The sequence below is a fragment of the Triticum urartu genome, chromosome 5A, assembly GCF_056163025.1.
Source record: "Triticum urartu cultivar PI428250 chromosome 5A, HENAU_Tu73, whole genome shotgun sequence".
In the NCBI taxonomy this organism is placed as follows: domain Eukaryota; kingdom Viridiplantae; phylum Streptophyta; class Magnoliopsida; order Poales; family Poaceae; genus Triticum; species Triticum urartu.
Genome location: NC_141877.1, coordinates 413,280,914 through 413,299,834, shown reverse-complemented (window position 1 = coordinate 413,299,834; position 18,921 = coordinate 413,280,914). Strand labels below are relative to the sequence as shown.

The 18,921-nt window shown below is 44.6% G+C and overlaps 1 protein-coding gene across 1 annotated transcript; it reads right to left on the bottom strand.

Annotated features, from left to right (window-relative positions):
- Positions 1–8,241: 8,241 nt before the first annotated feature.
- LOC125556091 (uncharacterized) lies at positions 8,242–9,806 on the bottom strand. The gene is made up of 3 exons (XM_048718887.2): positions 9,219–9,806; positions 8,997–9,088; positions 8,242–8,680 (listed from the first exon to the last, which is right to left on the bottom strand). Exons 1-3 carry the CDS (start codon positions 9,580–9,582, stop codon positions 8,381–8,383), a joined length of 756 nt encoding a protein of 251 aa, XP_048574844.2. The 5' UTR covers positions 9,583–9,806; the 3' UTR covers positions 8,242–8,380.
- Between the last annotated feature and the right edge of the window lie 9,115 nt (positions 9,807–18,921).

Below are 18,921 nucleotides of genomic sequence, written 5' to 3'. Positions count from 1 at the left end.
TTAAAAAAACGGCCCAGCCACGCCTCTAGGAGCCCGATTTTCGCCGGCCTGGGCCGAAAATAGCGTCGGCGGATTCAGGCCGAACCCGGCGTGCTGGGGGCGCCCGGGGCGCCGGGGCGAACTGTTTTGGCGCGAAACAGCCGCGGGCCCGCCGCGTCAGCGACATGGCGCCTCGTCTTCCCCCAACGGCCTCGGTTCCCGCGGGGAATCAATGCCAAGGCTGCCGCCGGTCAGCCTTGCCATTGATTCCTCACGGACGGCGCGTCACGGGACGGCGCGCCGACGCCTCCCCTCCCTCGCACGCGTACACACGGATGCCGCGCGGCTATATAGCCGGTGGCCTGCACTCGCCTGTGCCCACACCAGCCTCGCCCCTCGCTGCCGCCCAGCTCCTCCCTCTCCCTACCTCTCTCGAGCGCCGCCGCCCAGCCCCTCCCTTTATCTCTCTACCTCTCCCGAGCCCGTCGCCATGGAGGAACGCTTCCCCGGAGACGAGGCGGCGGCCAACGGCTTCGGCCGCCGTTCGCTCCGCGAACAGGAGTCCTGGCTCCTGTTCCAGGCGAACTTCCCGGCGCCGCCGGACATGCGTGCCGGGCCGACGGGGTGGAGGCTCAGCGCCGGGGGAGTGCCCATTCCCCCGTTGCCCGACGCCGTGGCGAAGCCAAAGTACTTCGCCGAGGAAGTTGAGGTCGTGCGCGCCTCCCTCACCGACGCCCAACTCTCACTTCCCCAGTACGCCGCCGACAACCACGCGGCTTGGGCGGCGTATTTCGAGCGCCGCCAGCAGCAGCGCTTGGCGTCCATCAACGGCGCGCCGGTGGTTGGCGGTCGGCAGAACAGCAAGGGGCGCCACCTGTGGTGGGGCGTCCCCGGCCGCACACTCGAGGGCGTGCTGACGTACCTCGAGGGCGGCAACGACTCGCCGTTGGCGTACCCGGCGAGGGCGGCCGCCCCGGCGCAGCACCGACGCGCCGGGCCATGGGCGCCAAGGAGGTTCGGGTCCTCCTCCTCTTCTTCCTCCCCCCGATCTTCATCGCACTCCTCCGGCACTCCGGCCCTGCTCGGCGTCAAGGCCGAGCCCGCGGCGGAGACGCCGCTCGGCCGGCGCACTCGCAGCGCCGGCATCGTCATCAACGAGGGCGGCTGGCGCGCCTACTCGTCGGCTCCTCCTCCGCGCTTCGTCAAGCCAAAGACGGAGCCGGGGCTCGCGCCGGTGAAGAAGGAGCCGGCCACGCCGGTGACGACGGAGCTCGACGATGACGACGCGGCCCTGGAATGGGCGCGCAGGGACTCCACAGCGATGGAGAAGGAGCGCCTGGAGAAGGCGATGGAGCGCCAGCGCGCCGCCCTGCTTCGCTTCGCGGAGCGTCGACGCGGCCGCAACGAAGGCGGAGTCGTCGTCATCTGCGACAGCGACGACGACGACGACGCGCCGCCACCAGTCCGCCATGGCGACACCGGGCAGGGGTCCAGCAGGGGCGCCCGCGTCAAGGAGGAGAAGGCCGACGACGACGATGGCGGCGACTTCAGCCAGTTTTTTCTTTAGATTAGTTTATGTATATGTGCTATGTAATGAAAATCCGCGAACTTCGCCGAAATGTGCCGAAATTTATCGTGTTTGGCCGAATTTTATCGTGTTTAAGCCGAACTTCACTGAACTTCTTTTATTTTAAAACGTGCCTGGGGCGGCCCTGGGGCCGGCGGCTGGGGACCAACTCGCCCCCAGGCCCAATTTTTGCGCCGGCTCACCCCCAGGCGGCGATTTTAGGCACCCCCTGGGGGGCCAACGGCTGGAGATGCCCTTAGGTGGACAGTGATATCCCCAACCCACCAGGGTTCAAATCCTGGTGCTCGCATTATTCCTAAATTTATTTTAGCATTTCTGGCGATACGCTTTTAGCGGGAGGAGACGTTCCCGTCGACGACGAGGCGCCTACGGTGACTTTGTAAATCTCAAGATGATATGCCGGCTCAGTCTCTCGAAGGTGCTCATAGGGGTAGGATGTGCGTGTGTGCGTTCATAGGGATGAGTGTATGCGCGTGTATATGAGCGCTTGTGTCTGTATTGATGCTAAAAAAGCGGATACGGACCTCAACCCATGTCCGGACGTGTCTATGTGGATAACCAAAGGAGCAAAGGTCTTCCAACCAGTCACCAAAATATTCAAGTCCAGTCCTTCACTGTACGCGACTTTTTTCTATCCTAGCCGTCGCCACCACCAGGCGACTAGGGAGGCGCTCTCTTTCCTCCGATCTCCACCGGCCGAGGCGCTGGCCCCCTTTCCCTTCGGCTGCTCCGACGGCAGAAGGGAGTGGGGACCCCGTTCCTCTACTCTATAGTTAGGTTTTGGATTTGTAGGTCATGGTGCGTCGTTAAAGTGGTGGGAGGGGTGCCCGGACGAATAAATCTGCCTCAACTCTACTCCCACGCTGGCGGTGCCCTTCATGGCGGCGTCTCGGAGTTGATGGCATCGTGTCTCTGTCGATCTCACAGATCGGCAGCGTTGGGGGTTCATGGATGGTGTTGGCGAGGCGGCAGCAGCGACTCCATCAGGCGTGTCTCTCCTTCTGCTTTGTTTCCGTTGCTGTGACGTTGTCTCCGACGTCATGGTGGAGCGGGGAGGTTTTGTCGTTCAGGAGTACGCGTAGGCGGTTGTCTGTGCAAGTGACAACTGGAAGATGGAGTATCTTGTGTTGGGTCTGTGGTCGAAGGCTGGCAGTTCTGGTTTTCTCCTCCGACATAGTCGTCATGCGGGGGTGCCAGTTCTGAAGTTTGATGGCGTGTCTGGGGATGTTGCCCCGGTCTGATTCTTTCAACGGCTATGGTTTTGCTTCTGGAAAACTACTTTGAAGGTCCCTAAAGCTGTTGATCAGCGATGGAGCAGCTTGAGCTTGGCTGAAGAAGTTATCTATCTTTCTACCCTTTGGTGGCCGCTTTGATGGTGTCGAAGGAAAAGGACAGGCGCTGGTATTTTGTATAGGATTTCCTATCTTTTCAGTCATGTATGGTCGGTGCTTACGTGCCTTGTAACATGATCTTTATTCTATATAAATGAGACGTGTATTACCATAAAAAACAGTCACTAAATGCTTATAAAGCAGACATCACATTTTCAATGATTTTTAATTAACTTTTACACATCAGAATAACCTAAAAAACACTGAAAGGGAACCGAAAATTCCTACTCTACTATTCACGTTGGAGGTGAGGTCAAGGAACCCTATGTCGGACGTTCCGGCCTCAGCGTCATTGGCGGCTAGCATGAACGAGGTCGAAGAGCCAAGCGCATTATGCGTCATTGATGCGAAGCTACCACACTCACGGGCGAAGCGTGCGAACGGTCTCCACATACGCCGGGCACCACCTGGTTGATGTTGATGTCCGGGTCCGCCTAAACGATGGGCGTGACGGCAGCGGCGGATGTGCGGTCGACCTCCAATGGCGCCATCGCCGCGAGGTGCTCCTCCCGGAGCTCCAAATTGTACTATTGTTCCGCCTGCAGCAGAGTAAACTCAGACGCCGATGTGACGTCGATGGACATCTCCTCCTCCTCTGATGGTCTAAGATATGTATCTTTTTATGGAACATAATCTGAATAAGGCTTGAAACCTAAAGCTCTTAGTTTGTTTGAGCAAATTTCAAGCCTTAAGATTAATTTTCATAATGGTGAATTGTTCTTGTTTGGAGAAGTTTGTGAGGCGATGGCTGATTATATTGACATGTTTGGTTGTGCGCAAGGTCAATTCCTAATTAAATACATGGCAATTTTGATTCATAATCAATGTCTCAGAAATGCAAAGTGGAAACACGTGAAGGAGCACTTAGAGAAACAGTTGAGCAGTTGAAAAGGCAAGTTGCTTGAAGGGCGTCTAATCTTGGTCAATTATGTCACCACAAATATGGTTTCTATATGCTTAACTACAAAATGTGGTCTTGTAAGGGTTGGATTATTTTCAGGTCTTGACTGTTTTGGCAAGGAGAGTGGAAAAAAATATAGATTGACCAAATGAAGCGCGATGTGTAGGTTAAAAGACCGGGGTGACCTTGGCATTCATGACTGAAAGCACAGGTTTACTCCCAGAGGGAGGGTGAATGAGAGATTTTTAGAAATTCATCAAACTTTGATGATTTTTACGAAAATCAAAGTGAGGAAATAAAAATACGAACGGAACTAAGTCATCATAGAACAGAAAACATGCATACGAGATACATACAAGTGAAGAACATATAGTCATACAAGCATTCAAGCATGATGAACTGAAGAAATGAAAACAGTATGATGAAAGTCTTGAGTTCAAATTCTTTATAAAGTATATCACAAATTTTCAGCAGCGGAATAACTTAAAGTAAGGGGGTGATAAATTTGAAACCAGTTGGGCTCGATGATGACACGATGATTTGGTAGACCAATTTCAGTTATTGTATCAGTTGTACGTCTGGTTGAGGTGGCTGAGTTGAACTCCGAAGACACTTAGTCTTAACCATATTCCTCTTGAACTAAGGTCACAGCAGACCTCGTCCAATCACTCGTGGTAAGTCTTCAAGGTAGAATTTCAAAACCTTCACAGACTTAGTCACCGACACGTCACAATTACTCTTGGGTGCTCAAAACATGACGTCTAACCGTCAGAAGAACGATAGTCTTCAAAAGTAACATGCGTTGGACCACACAGATCAATCTCTTCAGTAATGATCAATCACTTTGGCTCCGGTTGGTTTTTCCTCACTTGGATTTCTCTCGAAGTCGTCTGAGGAAGGGTTGCTCGTAAATGACAAGTGTTAACTTTTCTCTAGAGAAGCAAATCAACAAGTGGTTGTGGGGGCGGCTATTTCTAGCTAGGAGGCAACCCGATATGAATTGGCATAAATGTCCCTTTGTACATGACCGTTGTCAGGATAAGAATCTACTCGACAACTGGCACGCGGCGCAGCAACGGTCGGAAAAATTAAACTCTCAATTTCGTCAGGGCACTTAATTTCCACACGGTAGGCAGATCGTATTGGCGAAATCCTAACTCCTCAGTCTGATCAAATTCGTCAGTGACCGGAAGAACTACGTCTCTGTTGCTAGCAAATTCGTCACTCTTCCGGAGATTTCCAAATGCTTCACTCGAAGCAGCAAGAGTGTGTATAGATTTGAGTATCACTTTGAAAAATATGATATACCTAGACCCCCTTTAATAGTACGATTTTTTCTATGAAAAGAAACTACGAAAACAAAGTCTTCAAGCTTCCAAGTCTTCACATCAATTTCTTCACAGGGCCGCACCAATTTCTTCACTTGAAGAAATACATTTTTAGGGCTCGTCTTCGTCGGTTAAACCAAATCTCCAGGGACTATAATATCTGTGTAAACTCACAAACGCATTAGTCTCTTAACAGATTTGCCTTCAATACTCGAAAACACTAAGGAGACACTTGATGCACTTACAATGACTTGCAAGTCGAATGATGTCTCACTTAGTAAATGGTTGTTTAAAGTACTTAATGATGGTCGTGTTTGAAAAAACCTGCTATGTGATCAATATTTAGGCCAAAAAATTGTGTCTGGGGCCTATTGAAAGCATGTGACTCACATTTTTTGGTTGGTCTAATGACGGCAAAAAGACATCATTTGGATCATTTGTGATAAAAGATGGGTCGGTGATTCGTTTATGGGAGGACATCTGGCCAGGTAATGCTAGCCTTTGAACACATTATTCAGATTTGTATTGCATTATTCGCGATAAGAATGATACTCTTGCGCAAGTGCTATGTTCATCCCCGCCAGATATTTCTTTCAGGCAAAAATTTATTGACCCCATCTTATCATGGCAAAATCTTTTATCACAATTGGGGTTGATTAATCTGACACAAGGAAGAGATGTGTTTCACTGAAACCTCACTACATATGGGTCCTTTACAGTCGACTTCTATGTACCATGCACTCCAGCATTCAGAGGCCCTAATGGATAATAATAAGAAGATTTAAAAGTCAAAATTTCACTAAAAATAAATCTTCATCCGGTATCTATGGAGGGGAGTCGTGCTAAACAAAGGAAACATCGTCCATCGCAATTGGCAAGAACTAAGAAGTTTAGCTTTTGCACTTATTCAATCAAACATCTCTTTTCCCGTGCAAATTTGCGCGTTCTATGTAGTCAGTTATTCAAATAGCATCCAATATGTATCCGTTCATAAGCTTTGCCAATATTTTTTATCATCGGTTGGAAGGTATATTCCAAATAGGTTCAGAACGGTAATAACGGTGGGAGCGTATGTCTTATTATGGTCGCTTTGTCTATAAATGATTTGTTGTTTAATTGCAAAAACTCTTCTCATTTGCAGGTTATTTTCTGCTATACGCACTCGCTTTATATGTAGTCTAAGCTACATCGAACGTAATACCAACATGTTGTTCAAGGTGGTGTGAATGCAGTTGGGGCAGGTGGCCAGAGGGTTTTATCCTACATGTGTGACGACATAATCTCCGGATTGGCCCACCACCTCCTTCGACATAGGCATAGTGTCGGGCATGCATGACTATATTGTTGCCAATATGTCGATTTTTTATTATTTTTTGTCAGACCATCGGTGTTTGGTTATGTGCATCTTAATTATACATAAGGTCGAATGTTGCTCATCATGATTTGTGTGCATTTGTTGCTAGAATTTTAAGTGAATAAAAACGCTCTTTATTAACTAAAGTGAGTTGAAAAAAGTGGTTCACGTCTGAACCCTCAAACTTAACTCCTAAAAATAGTAACACAAATTATTATTTTTGTAGACCATACTACTCAATTACTTCAATTAAACGACATATTGGGCACACACACTTCACCACTTTCTCACTAGGAGTACCGATCAAAAGAAAACGATAAGGAAATTATACTCTTCATTAGAAACATAACTTACTTGACTGCATCTATAAGTCCAATCAATACATTCTCCATCTCCTTATGTTCATTGCCAACATTTTTGCTCTTCCTGTTAACTTCTCTAGATAGTATGCTCGTTTCTTTTCTGCATCATCAAACTTGTACATTCCGTCCTTTGTAATCTTATCTCTAGCAAATAGTGCACCAACATTCAATAGACCTCTCTTGATCAATAGATCAATGTGCTCTTCTTCCCAAAACCAAAAGTTGCAACATTTTCTACATACAATAAGCGAACAATGAGCAAAACTTGCTTTAAACCGAAAAATAATCACACAAAAATGCACTCACTTGGTCCAGTTCACACTGGATGAAAAACCGTACAGGATGTTCTAACATCTTCGAGACCTGACGCAACACCAGCCGCAACAGTCATCACACTTGATGATCGATAGGGGTACGCCGACGAGTTGTTGGACAAGGGTCAAGCCCGACCGACCAGCGGACAAGCATGCGACGGTGATCGGACGACGAGCGAGATGTGAGTAGCGAAAGGAGGAAGGCATGCCGCGATGTGGCGGGGAACGCTCAGGGTGGCTGCGATGTTCGGTTTCCCATGACTCCTAGCAAAATGCAACGGTGCTGGGGCCTAGGTGCATTGATTTCAGTATCGGGGGCCGAATCAATGTCGGAGCAAATGAGCGGCGGGTGGTAGAAGGTGTCTGTGATGGTGTGTATTGGCCAAAGGAGACAAGGACGGTCGCGCTGGAGTGGATGCGGTCGAGCGGGGGAGAGCGGCAGCCGCGGGGATGGGAAAATTATCCTGAGAAGTGCCGCTAATCGAGTAAATACAAGCGATGGCTGACGCGAGGAGTACAATTTCTGAGGAGTTAAAGAGGACAAGGGATAGGATATGTTGAGAAAGCGGCAGGTTTTTTTAATTCCGAATGACCTTATTTTGATAATCAACTAACCGAATATTTCTAACACAGGTGATTCACTGTCTCCCCGTCATGTCTAGAAATACGGCGAAGAGCTCGGCATTTCTCTTTCAAATTCAAAATGATGAATTGAGGTAGAGTAGACCGATGATCCGGTAATCATTTGTCGGCCTTATGAGGAATGGCCCAGCGTAATAGGGACACGTTCGAGCCCTACCAAGACCATTTGACCTGCTTAATTAATGACTCCGGTATGTGATAGCCTACAACCTCTCTTCTAAATGCAAAAGAAGATTCAATCAACGTACCAGGCTAGCCTTCTTGAACTCCTCATAACGAAAATTTTAGGGAGGGATTGGCTAGAGATGCTTTTACGCTTCTCACTTAAATTTCAGTGGCTCACTAAATTTAGCATAATGGGTATTTTGTTAACAAAAGAGAGTGGGATAATACTTCAGCTAGCAGCATGCATTGTTCCATCACGTATATCCTTAGAAATGTAAGTATTCTTCAATCTCTCGATTCCCTCCTACTTTAACTGCTAGCAGCAGTTAGGACGGTTGAGCCGATGGAGTGAAGAACTAAGCGAGGAGCCAGAAGTCCCTGTGGCGCCTGCTGGAGACGAGGTACCCGCCGGAGTTCCGGCGGCGCACGCCCAGCGCCTCGCACGGCGCGTGCTCGATGCAGTACTCCACCAGGCCCCTCTGCCACCGCCGGCCGCACCGACGCTCCGCCGCCGGCCACAGGCCCAGGATCCACCGCGCCGTGGCCGCCCGCCGGCGCTGGCCGAGCACGAGCAGCGACGCGCCGTGCCGCCTCGCGGCGTCCACCACCGCCGGCGCGCGCTCATCCGCCTCCGTCACGCACACCTCCACCTTCACCTGCACAAGCGTTGATGATTCTTTTGTCATCATAGGCCAATCAATCAATCATGGGCGCAAGGCGCAATGTTGATCCACTACCACCATTTACTATTGCGGAATTGCTTTATCGTCTTGGAAAGGCATGGAAGGTGCCAAAAGCAAATAAATTCATTCCTACAGCCTACTGGCAGCTTAGCTCAATTATTGAGCACCTTTACGCGTTCGGCCGAAATTTGGCGCGAAATGCGCTAAATGGGTCGCTGCCTTTTAGAACTAGCTTCCAGTTTGATATTCTCTCGCTTTATACTAGCAGTGAAATAAAGTATGTATATACCTCTGGCCTGGTCGACTCACACAAGCTCCTCATGGCATTAAGGTTTTCATAGCATCTCGTCCTTGACATCTTCACGCAGGATGAATCATCCGCTGTAGCAATCATATCAGAATTATTTTACGTCAATTTCAACAAACTCCCACAACAGAAAATACAGTGCTAGTGTGTAGTAATAAATTTTCGCTCATGTACATCACTGGCTACCGCGGTACGGTGACTCACCATCTGCCGGGGCCGGCTTGACGACGGCGAGGAGGACGACGGCGTCATTGCTCCGGACGGTCTGCGACAGCGCCCACTCGAGCGCGCCCACCGCCTCCGCCCGCCCGTCGGCGACAACCATCACCCGCCGCCCGCCGCCGTCCTTCTTGCCGCCCACGACGTCAACCATGGACGCGCCATTGCCGCCGCCGTAGCAGCGTCCGTTTCCTGCCCCAGCGTCACTCCTCACCTTGCTGGTCACCGAAGGCGGCAGCTTGGAGGAGGAGGACGACGAGGAGGGGGAGCAGTAGCTCACGCGCTGCACTCGCTTCCTGACCCGCGTCGCCGCCCGGCCGCGGCACAACGCCGGCAGCCTCCGCCCCATTAGTAAATCCGCTGCTCAGCTAACTCCGGCCAAAGAATGTGGCCTGCGGGGCAAGGAAAAGCTGTGGAGTATTATACATGGAGGGCTAAGATTAGTGCGCATACGGGGATGCTTATATATACGCATCTTGCGTATCGCCAATCGCTGCGAAACTGGCGGCGAACTTGCGAGACGTGCAGCGCATCACATCAAGGGGCGGGACGTGCACTTGTTTGGTTTGGCCGACTTCGCCTGCAGCCTGCGGTGGAGATGATAATATCTTGGGTGTCTTATGATTCACGTGGTACGTATTGCTGTAATACGATTGGTAGAAACTACTGGTCATCAACCTATGGGAGACAGCTGCATGGACTTTCTCTTCCAGAAGACACATTTGTATTTAAACATTTTACCTTTTGGGCAGTAGCTTTAAGAAGTTGCAAACGTATGTTGTATACAAAATGTTCATGGTAAGTCAGAAAAAGTTCAGTTTGTTACTTGATCAGACACCTAACATTTTTCCTCGTCTTAGAGCAACTCTAACAGACCCCGCATCTCACTGGCCCGTAAAACGCGTTTGCAGTTCGCGCAAAACCGCTTTTGCGGGCCGGCGCGGACGGCAACAGATGTAGATCCCTTAAATAGACCTGCATAAAAGTTTATTCGCGGAATATGTTTTTTTACGCGTTAGCTTCTGCGGGTTCTGCTCGGGCACCACCGTGACGACCCGCAAACAGAAAAACTGCAAATCTCGCATTTGACATAGGGTTTCACAAACAAGTTCAAATTCAAACGACATAACACAGTTTTATGCGCAAATAAAAGCCAAGTTCATTACGGCAAACGCAAAAGAGGACCCTGCAAAAGTTTGCGCCCATGTCCGACATCATCTTGGTCGATCTTTACTCCGCGCCATCGAGTCCATCTTGAAGTTCATCGCCACCACCGAATCCATCTCCTGTGCTTGTTCCAACTCCCGCACCAAAATCATCAACATTGTCACCATATGGAGCGGAGAAAACATCTCCGAAACTGTAGCACGCATCGGTCGACGCAACCATTCTCCTCTTCAAGATTTCTCTCCTTGCCATATCATGCCATGTTTGGTGAGATCATCCATGTCATTGCGGTTCATTGACATGATCTTGTTCTCTTCGGCGAACAGCTTGGACATGGCTTTGTTTTCTGCAGCGCATGCTCTTCTCTCCTCAATGGCAGCTTTGCGCAGGCCCTCTTCTTTGAGCAATTGCCACTTTTCTTGCTTCTCCTTTGCCTTCTTCTCGGTCAACACTTTCTTGATCTTCAACAACATCGACTCGTTTGATTGCACCATGGCATCAATCTTCTCCCTCAAGCTCGATGCTTCTTGCTCTCTCTTCATCTTCTCCTTGGTTTTCTTGTCGCCAATGGGCTTGTGCAAATTTCTTGGGCCATCTTCATCCATGTTTGTAAGTGAGCCTCTCTTTGGTGGGGATTCTTTGTCGATCAACTTCTACTTCTCGCACTTTTGGAGCAACTCCCAACAATGCTCTAGTTTGAAGAATTTGCCTTCCGAAGCTTCCATGTCCTTGTATCTATGTTGAGCAATCTTATCCTACAAAATGTGAACAAAGTGATGCAATCATTTCCCATGATGCAAATATGATGATGCACAACTTGAACAAAGGCAAAACAAACTTACATAGTCGGACTCAACGGTGCCACTTGGAGGTGCATTGCGTACTTGCTCCATGCAAGCTGCCCAACGCTGCACATTGGTTTGATATTCTCCCAACGCCCTTGAAGCGACCGAAATGTGCGTAGAGTCCTATTGGGATGCTTTGCCATAATGCGGAAGTATTGACCTTCGATCCTTTGCCAATATCTCTTGGCGGTTTGAGAAGTTTCCGTGCATGCATCAAGAGACACCACACTCCATACTTTGATCAAAGCTTGATCTTCCAAGATCATGTAGTTCTTCGATCTTATGCTTTTTCCAGTTTTTGTTTGTGATTGCTCATCCGCTTCCGCTTCGATCTCTGCTACCTCTTGAGCACTTGCGTTGGTTTTCCCTTGAAGAGGAAAGGGTGGTGCAACAAAGTAGCGTAAGTATTTCCCTCAGTTTTTGAGAATCAAGGTATCAATCCAGTAGAAGGCTACGCGTGAGTCCCTCGCACCTACACACAACAAATAAACCCTCGCAACCAACGCGATAAGGGGTTGACAATCCCTACACGATCACTTACAAGAGTGAGATCTGATAGATATGATAAGATAATATTTTTGGTATTTTTATGATAAAGATGCAAAGTAAAATAAAAACAAAGTATTGGAAGATTAATATGATGAAGATAGACCCGGAGACCATAGGTTTCACTAGTGGCTTCTCTCAAGAGCATAAGTATTTTACAGTGGGTGAACAAATTACTGTTGAGCAATTGACAGAATTGAACATAGTTATGAGAATATCTAGGTATGATCATGTATATAGGCATCACATCCGAGACAAGTAGACCGACTCCTGCCTGCATCTACTACTATTACTCCACACATCGACCGCTATCCAGCATGCATCTAGAGTATTAAGTTCATAAGAACAGAGTAACACCTTAAGCAAGATGACATGATGTAGATGGATAAACTCATGCAATATGATGAAAACCCCATCTTGATATCCTCGATGGCAACAATACAATATGTGCCTTGCTGCCCCTACTGTCACTGGGAAAGGACACCGCAAGATTGAACCCAAAGCTAAGCACTTCTCCCATTGCAAGAAAGATCAATCTAGTAGGCCAAACCAAACTGATAATTCGAAAAGACTTGCAAAGATAACCAATCATACATAAAAGAATTCAGAGAAGATTCAAATATTGTTCATAGATAAACTTGATCATAAACCCATAATTCATCGGTCTCAACAAACACACCGCAAAAAGAAGATTACATCGAATAGATCTCCACAAGAGAGGGGGAGAACTTTGTATTGAGATCCAAAAAGAGAGAAGAAGCCATCTAGCTAATAACTATGGACCGGAAGGTCTGAGGTAAACTACTCACACTTTATCAGAGAGGCTATGGTGTTGATGTAGAAGCCCTCCGTGATCGATGCCCCCTCTGGCGGAGCTCCGGAACAGGCCCCAAGATGGGATCTTGTGGATACAGAAAGTTACGATGGTGGAATTAGGATTTTGGCTCCGTATCTGATCGTTTGGGGGTACGTAGGTATATATAGGAGGGAGAAGTACGTCGTTGGAGCAACAGGGGGGCACAAGGGTGGAGGGCGCGCCTGGGGGGTAGGCGCGCCCCCTACCTCGTGGCCTCCTGTTGGTTGCTTGACGTAGGGTCCAACTCTCCTGGATCTTGTTCGTTCCAAAAATCACGTTCCCGAAGGTTTCATTCCGTTTGGACTCGGTTTGATATTCCTTTTCTTCGAAACACTAAAATAGGCAAAAAAACAGCAATTCTAGGCTAGGCCTCCGGTTAATAGGTTAGTCCCAAAAATAATATAAAAGTGGATAATAAAGCCCAATAATGTCCAAAACAGAAGATAATATAGCATGGAGCAATCAAAAATTATAGATACGTTGGAGACGTATCAAGCATCCCCAAACTTAATTCCGGCTTGTTCTCGAGTGGGTAAATGATAAAAACAGAATTTTTGATGTGGAATGCTACTTGACATAATTTCAATGTAATTCTTCTTAATTGTGGTGTGAATATTTAGATCTGAAAGATTCAAGACAAAAGTTCAATATTGACATAGAAAATAATAATACTTCAAGCATACTAATTAAGCAATTATGTCTTCTCAAAATAACATGGCCAAAGAAAGTTATACCTATAAAATCATATAGTCTGGCTATGCTCTATCTTCACCACACAAAGTATTTAAATCATGCACAACCCCGATGACAAGCCAAGCAATTGTTGCATACTTTTGACATTCTCAAACTTTTTCAATCTTCACGGAATACATGAGCGTGAGCCATGGACATAGCACTTTAGGTGGAATAGAATGGTGGTTGTGGAGGAGACGAAAGGGAGAAGATAGTCTCACATCAACTAGGCGTATCAACGGGCTATGGAGATGCCCATCAATAGATATCAATGTGAGTGAGTAGGGATTGCCATGCAACGGATGCACTAGAGCTATAAGTATATGAAAGCTCAAAAAGAAACTAAGTGGGTGTGCATCCAACTCGCTTGCTCACGAAGAACTAGAGCATTTTGAGGAAGCCCATCATTGGAATATGCAAGCCAAGTTCTATAACGAAAAATTTCCACTAGTATATGAAAGTGATAACATAGGAGACTCACTAATATGAGGATCACGGTGCTACTTTGAAGCACAAGTGTGGTAAAAGGATAGTAGTATTGTCCCTTCTCTTTTTTTCTTTTTTTTATTTGGGTCTTTTCTCTTTTTTATGGCCTCTTTTTTTATTTTTATTTTTTTTATTTTTCGTCCGGAGTCTCATCCCGACTTGTGGGGGAATCATAGTCTCCATCATCCTTTCCTCACTGGGACAATGCTCTAATAATGATGATCATCACACTTTTATTTTCTTACAACTCAAGAATTACAACTCGATACTTAGAACAAGATATGACTCTATATGAATGCCTCCGGTGGTGTACCAGGATATGCAATGACTCAAGAGTGACATGTATGAAAGAATTATGAATGGTGGCTTTGCCACAAATGCAATGTCAACTACATGATCATGCAAAGCAATATGACAATGATGGAGCGTGTCATAGTAAACGGAACGGTGGAAAGTTGCATGGCAATACATCTCGGAATGGCTATGAAAATGCCATGATAGATAGGTATGGTGGCTATTTTGAGGAAGGTATATGGTGGGTGTATGATACCGGCAAAAGGTGCGCGGTATTAGAGAGGCTAGCAATGGTGGAAGGGTGAGAGTGCGTATAATCCATGGACTCGACATTAGTCATAAAGAACTCATATACTTATTGCAAAAATCTACAAGTTATCAAAGTAAAGTATTATGTGCATGCTCCTAGGGGGATAGATTGGTAGGAAAAGACCATCGCTCGTCCCTGACCGCCACTCATAAGGAAGACGATCAATAAATAAATCATGCTCCGACTTCATCACATAACGGTTCACCATACGTGTATGCTACGAGAATCACAAACTTTAACACAAGTATTTCTCAAATTCACAACTACTCAACTAGCATGACTCTAATATCACCATCTTCATATCGCAAAACAATTATCAAGTATCAAACTTCTCATAGTATTCAACACACTCATAAGAGAATTTTATTATTAATCTTGTATACCTAGCATATTAGGATTATTTAAGCAAATTACCATGCTATTTAAGACTCTCAAAATAATCTAAGTGAAACATGAGAGATCAATAGTTTCTATAAAACAAATCCACCACCGTGCTCTAAAAGATATAAGTGAAGTACTAGAGAAAAACTATATAACTCAAAAGATATAAGTGAAGCACATAGAGTATTCTAATAATTTCCGAATCATGTGTGTCTCTCTCAAAAGATGTGTACAGCAAAGATGATTGTGGTAAACTAAAAATCAAAGACTCAAATCATACAAGACGCTCCAAGCAAAACACATATCATGTGGTGAATAAAAATATAGCTTCAAGTAAAGTTACCGATAGAAGTAGACGAAAGAGGGGATGCCTTCCGGGGCATCCCCAAGCTTAGGCTTTTAGGTGTCCTTAGATTATCTTCAGGGTGCCATGGGCATCCCCAAGCTTAGGCTCTTGCCACTCCTTGTTTCATAATCCATCAAATCTTTACCCAAAACTTGAAAACTTCACAAGATAAAACTTAAAGTAGAAAATCTCGTGAGCTCCATTAGCGAAAGAAAACAAAGGACCACTTCAAGGTACTGTAATGAACTCATTCTCTATTTATATTGATGTTAAACCTACTGTATTCCAACTTCTCTATGGTTTATAAACTATTTTACTAGCCATAGACTCATCAAAATAAGTAAACAACACACGAAAAACATAATCTGTCAAAAACAGAACAGTCTGTAGTAATCTGTAGCTAGCGCAAGATCTGGAACCCCAAAAATTCTAAAATAAATTGCTGCACATGAGGAATTTATCTATTAATCATCTGAAAAAATAATTATCTATTAATCATCTGAAAAAATAATTAAGTAAATAGAACTTTCCAAATAAAAATGGCAGCAGTTCTCGTGAGCGCTAAAGTTTTTGTTTTTTTACAGCAAGATTAACAAGACTTTCCCCAAGTCTTACCAACGGTTCTACTTGGCACAAACATAAATTAAACACAAAAAACACAACCAAAACAGAGGTTAGATAAATTATTTATTACTAAATAGGAGAAAAAAAATCAAGGAATAAAAATAAAATAAGGTTGCCTGCCAACAAGCGCTATCGTTTAACGCCCATAGCTAGGCATAAAAGTAAGGATAGATCTAGGTATTGCCATCTTTGGTAGGCAATCCATAGGTGGCTCTTATAATAGATTCATAAGATAATTTAATTTTCTTTCTAGGAAAGTGTTCCATGCCTTTCCTTAACGGAAATTGGAATCTAATATTTTCTTCCTTCATATCAATAATTGCACCAATCGTTCTAAGGAAAGGTCTATCAAGAATAATAGGACATGAATGATTGCAATCTATATCAAGAACGATAAAATCTACGGGCACATAATTCCTATTTGCAACAATAAGAACATCATTAATTCTTCCCATAGGTTTCTTAATAGTGGAATCCGCAAGGTGCAAGTTTAAAGAGAAATCATCAAAATCACGGAAACCTAACAAAACACACAAAGTCTTTGGAATCGTGGAAACACTAGCACCCAAATCACACAAAGCATAACATTCATGATTTTTAATTTTAATTTTAATAGTTGGTTCCCACCCATCATAAAGTTTTCTAGGGATAGAAACTTCCAACTCAAGTTTTTCTTCATAAGATTGCATCAAAGTATCAACGATATGTTTGGTAAAAGCTTTATTTTGACTATAAGCATGAGGAGAATTTAGCACGGATTGCAACAAGGAAATACAATCTATCAAAGAGCAATTATCATAATTAAATTCTTTGAAATCCAAAATAGTAGGTTCATCAACATCTAGAGTTTTGATCTCTTCAATCCCACTTTTATCAAATTTAGCATCAAGATCTAAAAACTCCGAATTTTTGGAACGCCTTCTAGGTAAAGATGGATCATATTCAGTCCCATCATTATCAAGATTCATATTACAAAACAAAAATTTAATAGGGGAAACATCAATAACTTTTAGATCTTCATCTTTATTATCATGGAAACTAGAAGAACACGCTCTTATAAAGGAGTCTTTCTTAGCACGCATCCTAGCGGTTCTTTCTTTGCACTCATCAATGGAAATTCTCATGGATGTGAGAGACTCATTAATATCATGCTTAGGAGAAATAGATCTAAGTTTCAAAAAATCAACATCAAGAGAAATTCTATCAACGTTCCTAGCCAACTCATCAATCTTAAGCAATTTTTCTTCAATCAAAGCATTGAAATTCTTTTGTGAAGTAATAAATTCTTTAATATCAGATTCAAAATCAGAGGGCATCTTATTAAAATTTTCATAAGAATTGTTGTAGGAATTACCATAATTATTGGAGGAATTACTAGGATAAGGCCTAGGATTAAAGTTTCCTCTATACGTGTTGTTACCAAAATTGTTCCTACCAAAAAAATTCACATCCATAGATTCATTATTATTCTCAATCAAAATAGACAAAGACATATCATTAGGATCAGAATAAACACTTTTATTAGCAAATAATTTCATAAGTTCATCCATCTTTCCACTCAAAACATTAATTTCTTCTATCGCATGCACTTTTTTATTAGTAGATCTTTCAGTGTGCCATTGAGAATAATTAACCATAATATTATCTAGGAGTTTAGTAGCTTCTCCTAAAGTGATTTCCATAAAAATTCCTCCTGCGGCTGAATCTAAAAGATTTCTAGAAGCAAAATTTAATCCAGCATAAAAATTTTGTATAATCATCCACAAATTCAAACCATGTGTTGGGCAATTACATATCATTAATTTCATCCTCTTCCAAGCTTGTGCAACATGTTCATGATCAAGTTGCTTAAAATTCATAATATCGTTTCTAAAAGAGATGATCTTAGTGGGAGGAAAATACTTAGAGATAAAAGCATCTTTGCACTTATTCCACAAATCAATACTATTTTTAGGTAAAGACGAAAACCAAGCTTTAGCACGATCTCTAAGCGAAAAAGGAAATAGCTTTAATTTAACAATATCATTGTCCACATCTTTCTTATTTTGCATATCACACAAATCAACGAAGCTATTTAGATGGGTAGCGGCATCTTCACTAGAAAGGTCGAAAAACGGATCTTTCATGACAAGATTCAGCAAGGCAGCATTAATTTCACAAGATTCAACATCGGTAAGAGGAGCAATCGGAGTGCTAATAAAATCATTATTGTTGGTATTGGTAAAGTCACATAATTTAGTGTTATCTTGAGCCATCATGACAAGCAAGCAATCCAACACACAAGCAAACGAGGAACGAACGAAAAAGAGGCAAATAGAGAAAGAGAAGGAGGATAGAGAGAGAGAGGGCGAATAAAATGGCAAGGGTGAAGTGGGGGAGAGGAAAAGGAGAGCAAATGGCAAATAATGTAATTCGGGAGATAAGGGTTTGTGATGGGTACTTGGTATGTTGGCTTTTGCGTAGACCTCACCGGCAACGGCGCCAAAAATCCTTCTCGCTACCTCTTGAGCACTTGCGTTGGTTTTCCCTTGAAGAGGAAAGGGTGGTGCAGCAAAGTAGCGTAAGTATTTCCCTCAGTTTTTGAGAACCAAGGTATCAATCCAGTAGGAGGCTACGCGCGAGTCCCTCGCACCTACACAAAACAAATAAATCCTCGCAACCAACGCGATAAGGGGTTGTCAATCCCTACACGGTCACTTACGAGAGTGAGATCTGATAGATATGATAAGATAATATTTTTGGTATTTTTATGATAAAGATGCAAAGTAAAATAAAATCAAAGTGTTGGAAGATTAATATGATGAAGATAGACCCGGGGGGCATAGGTTTCACTAGTGGCTTCTCTCAAGAGCATAAGTATTTTACGGTGGGTGAACAAATTACTCTTGAGCAATTGACAGAATTGAGCATAGTTATGAGAATATCTAGCTAGGTATGATCATGTATATAGGCATCACGTCCGAGACAAGTAGACCGACTCCTACCTGCATCTACTACTATTACTCCACACATCGACCGCTATCCAACATGCATCTAGAGTATTAAGTTCATAAGAACAGAGTAACGCCTTAAGCAAGATGACATGATGTAGAAGGATAAAC

What these genes read in the sequence shown, in the direction of transcription:
- LOC125556091 (XM_048718887.2), bottom strand. Translation starts at nt 9,582, where the DNA reads ATGGGGCGGAGGCTGCCGGCGTTGTGCCGCGGCCGGGCGGCGACGCGG. An exon ending in CAAGCCGGCCCCGGCAGATG is followed by an intron (nt 9,089 to 9,218) that starts GTGAGTCACCGT and finishes TGATTGCTACAG; the next exon opens with CGGATGATTCATCCTGCGTG. An exon ending in GTGAGTCGACCAGGCCAGAG is followed by an intron (nt 8,681 to 8,996) that starts GTATATACATAC and finishes ACGCTTGTGCAG; the next exon opens with GTGAAGGTGGAGGTGTGCGT.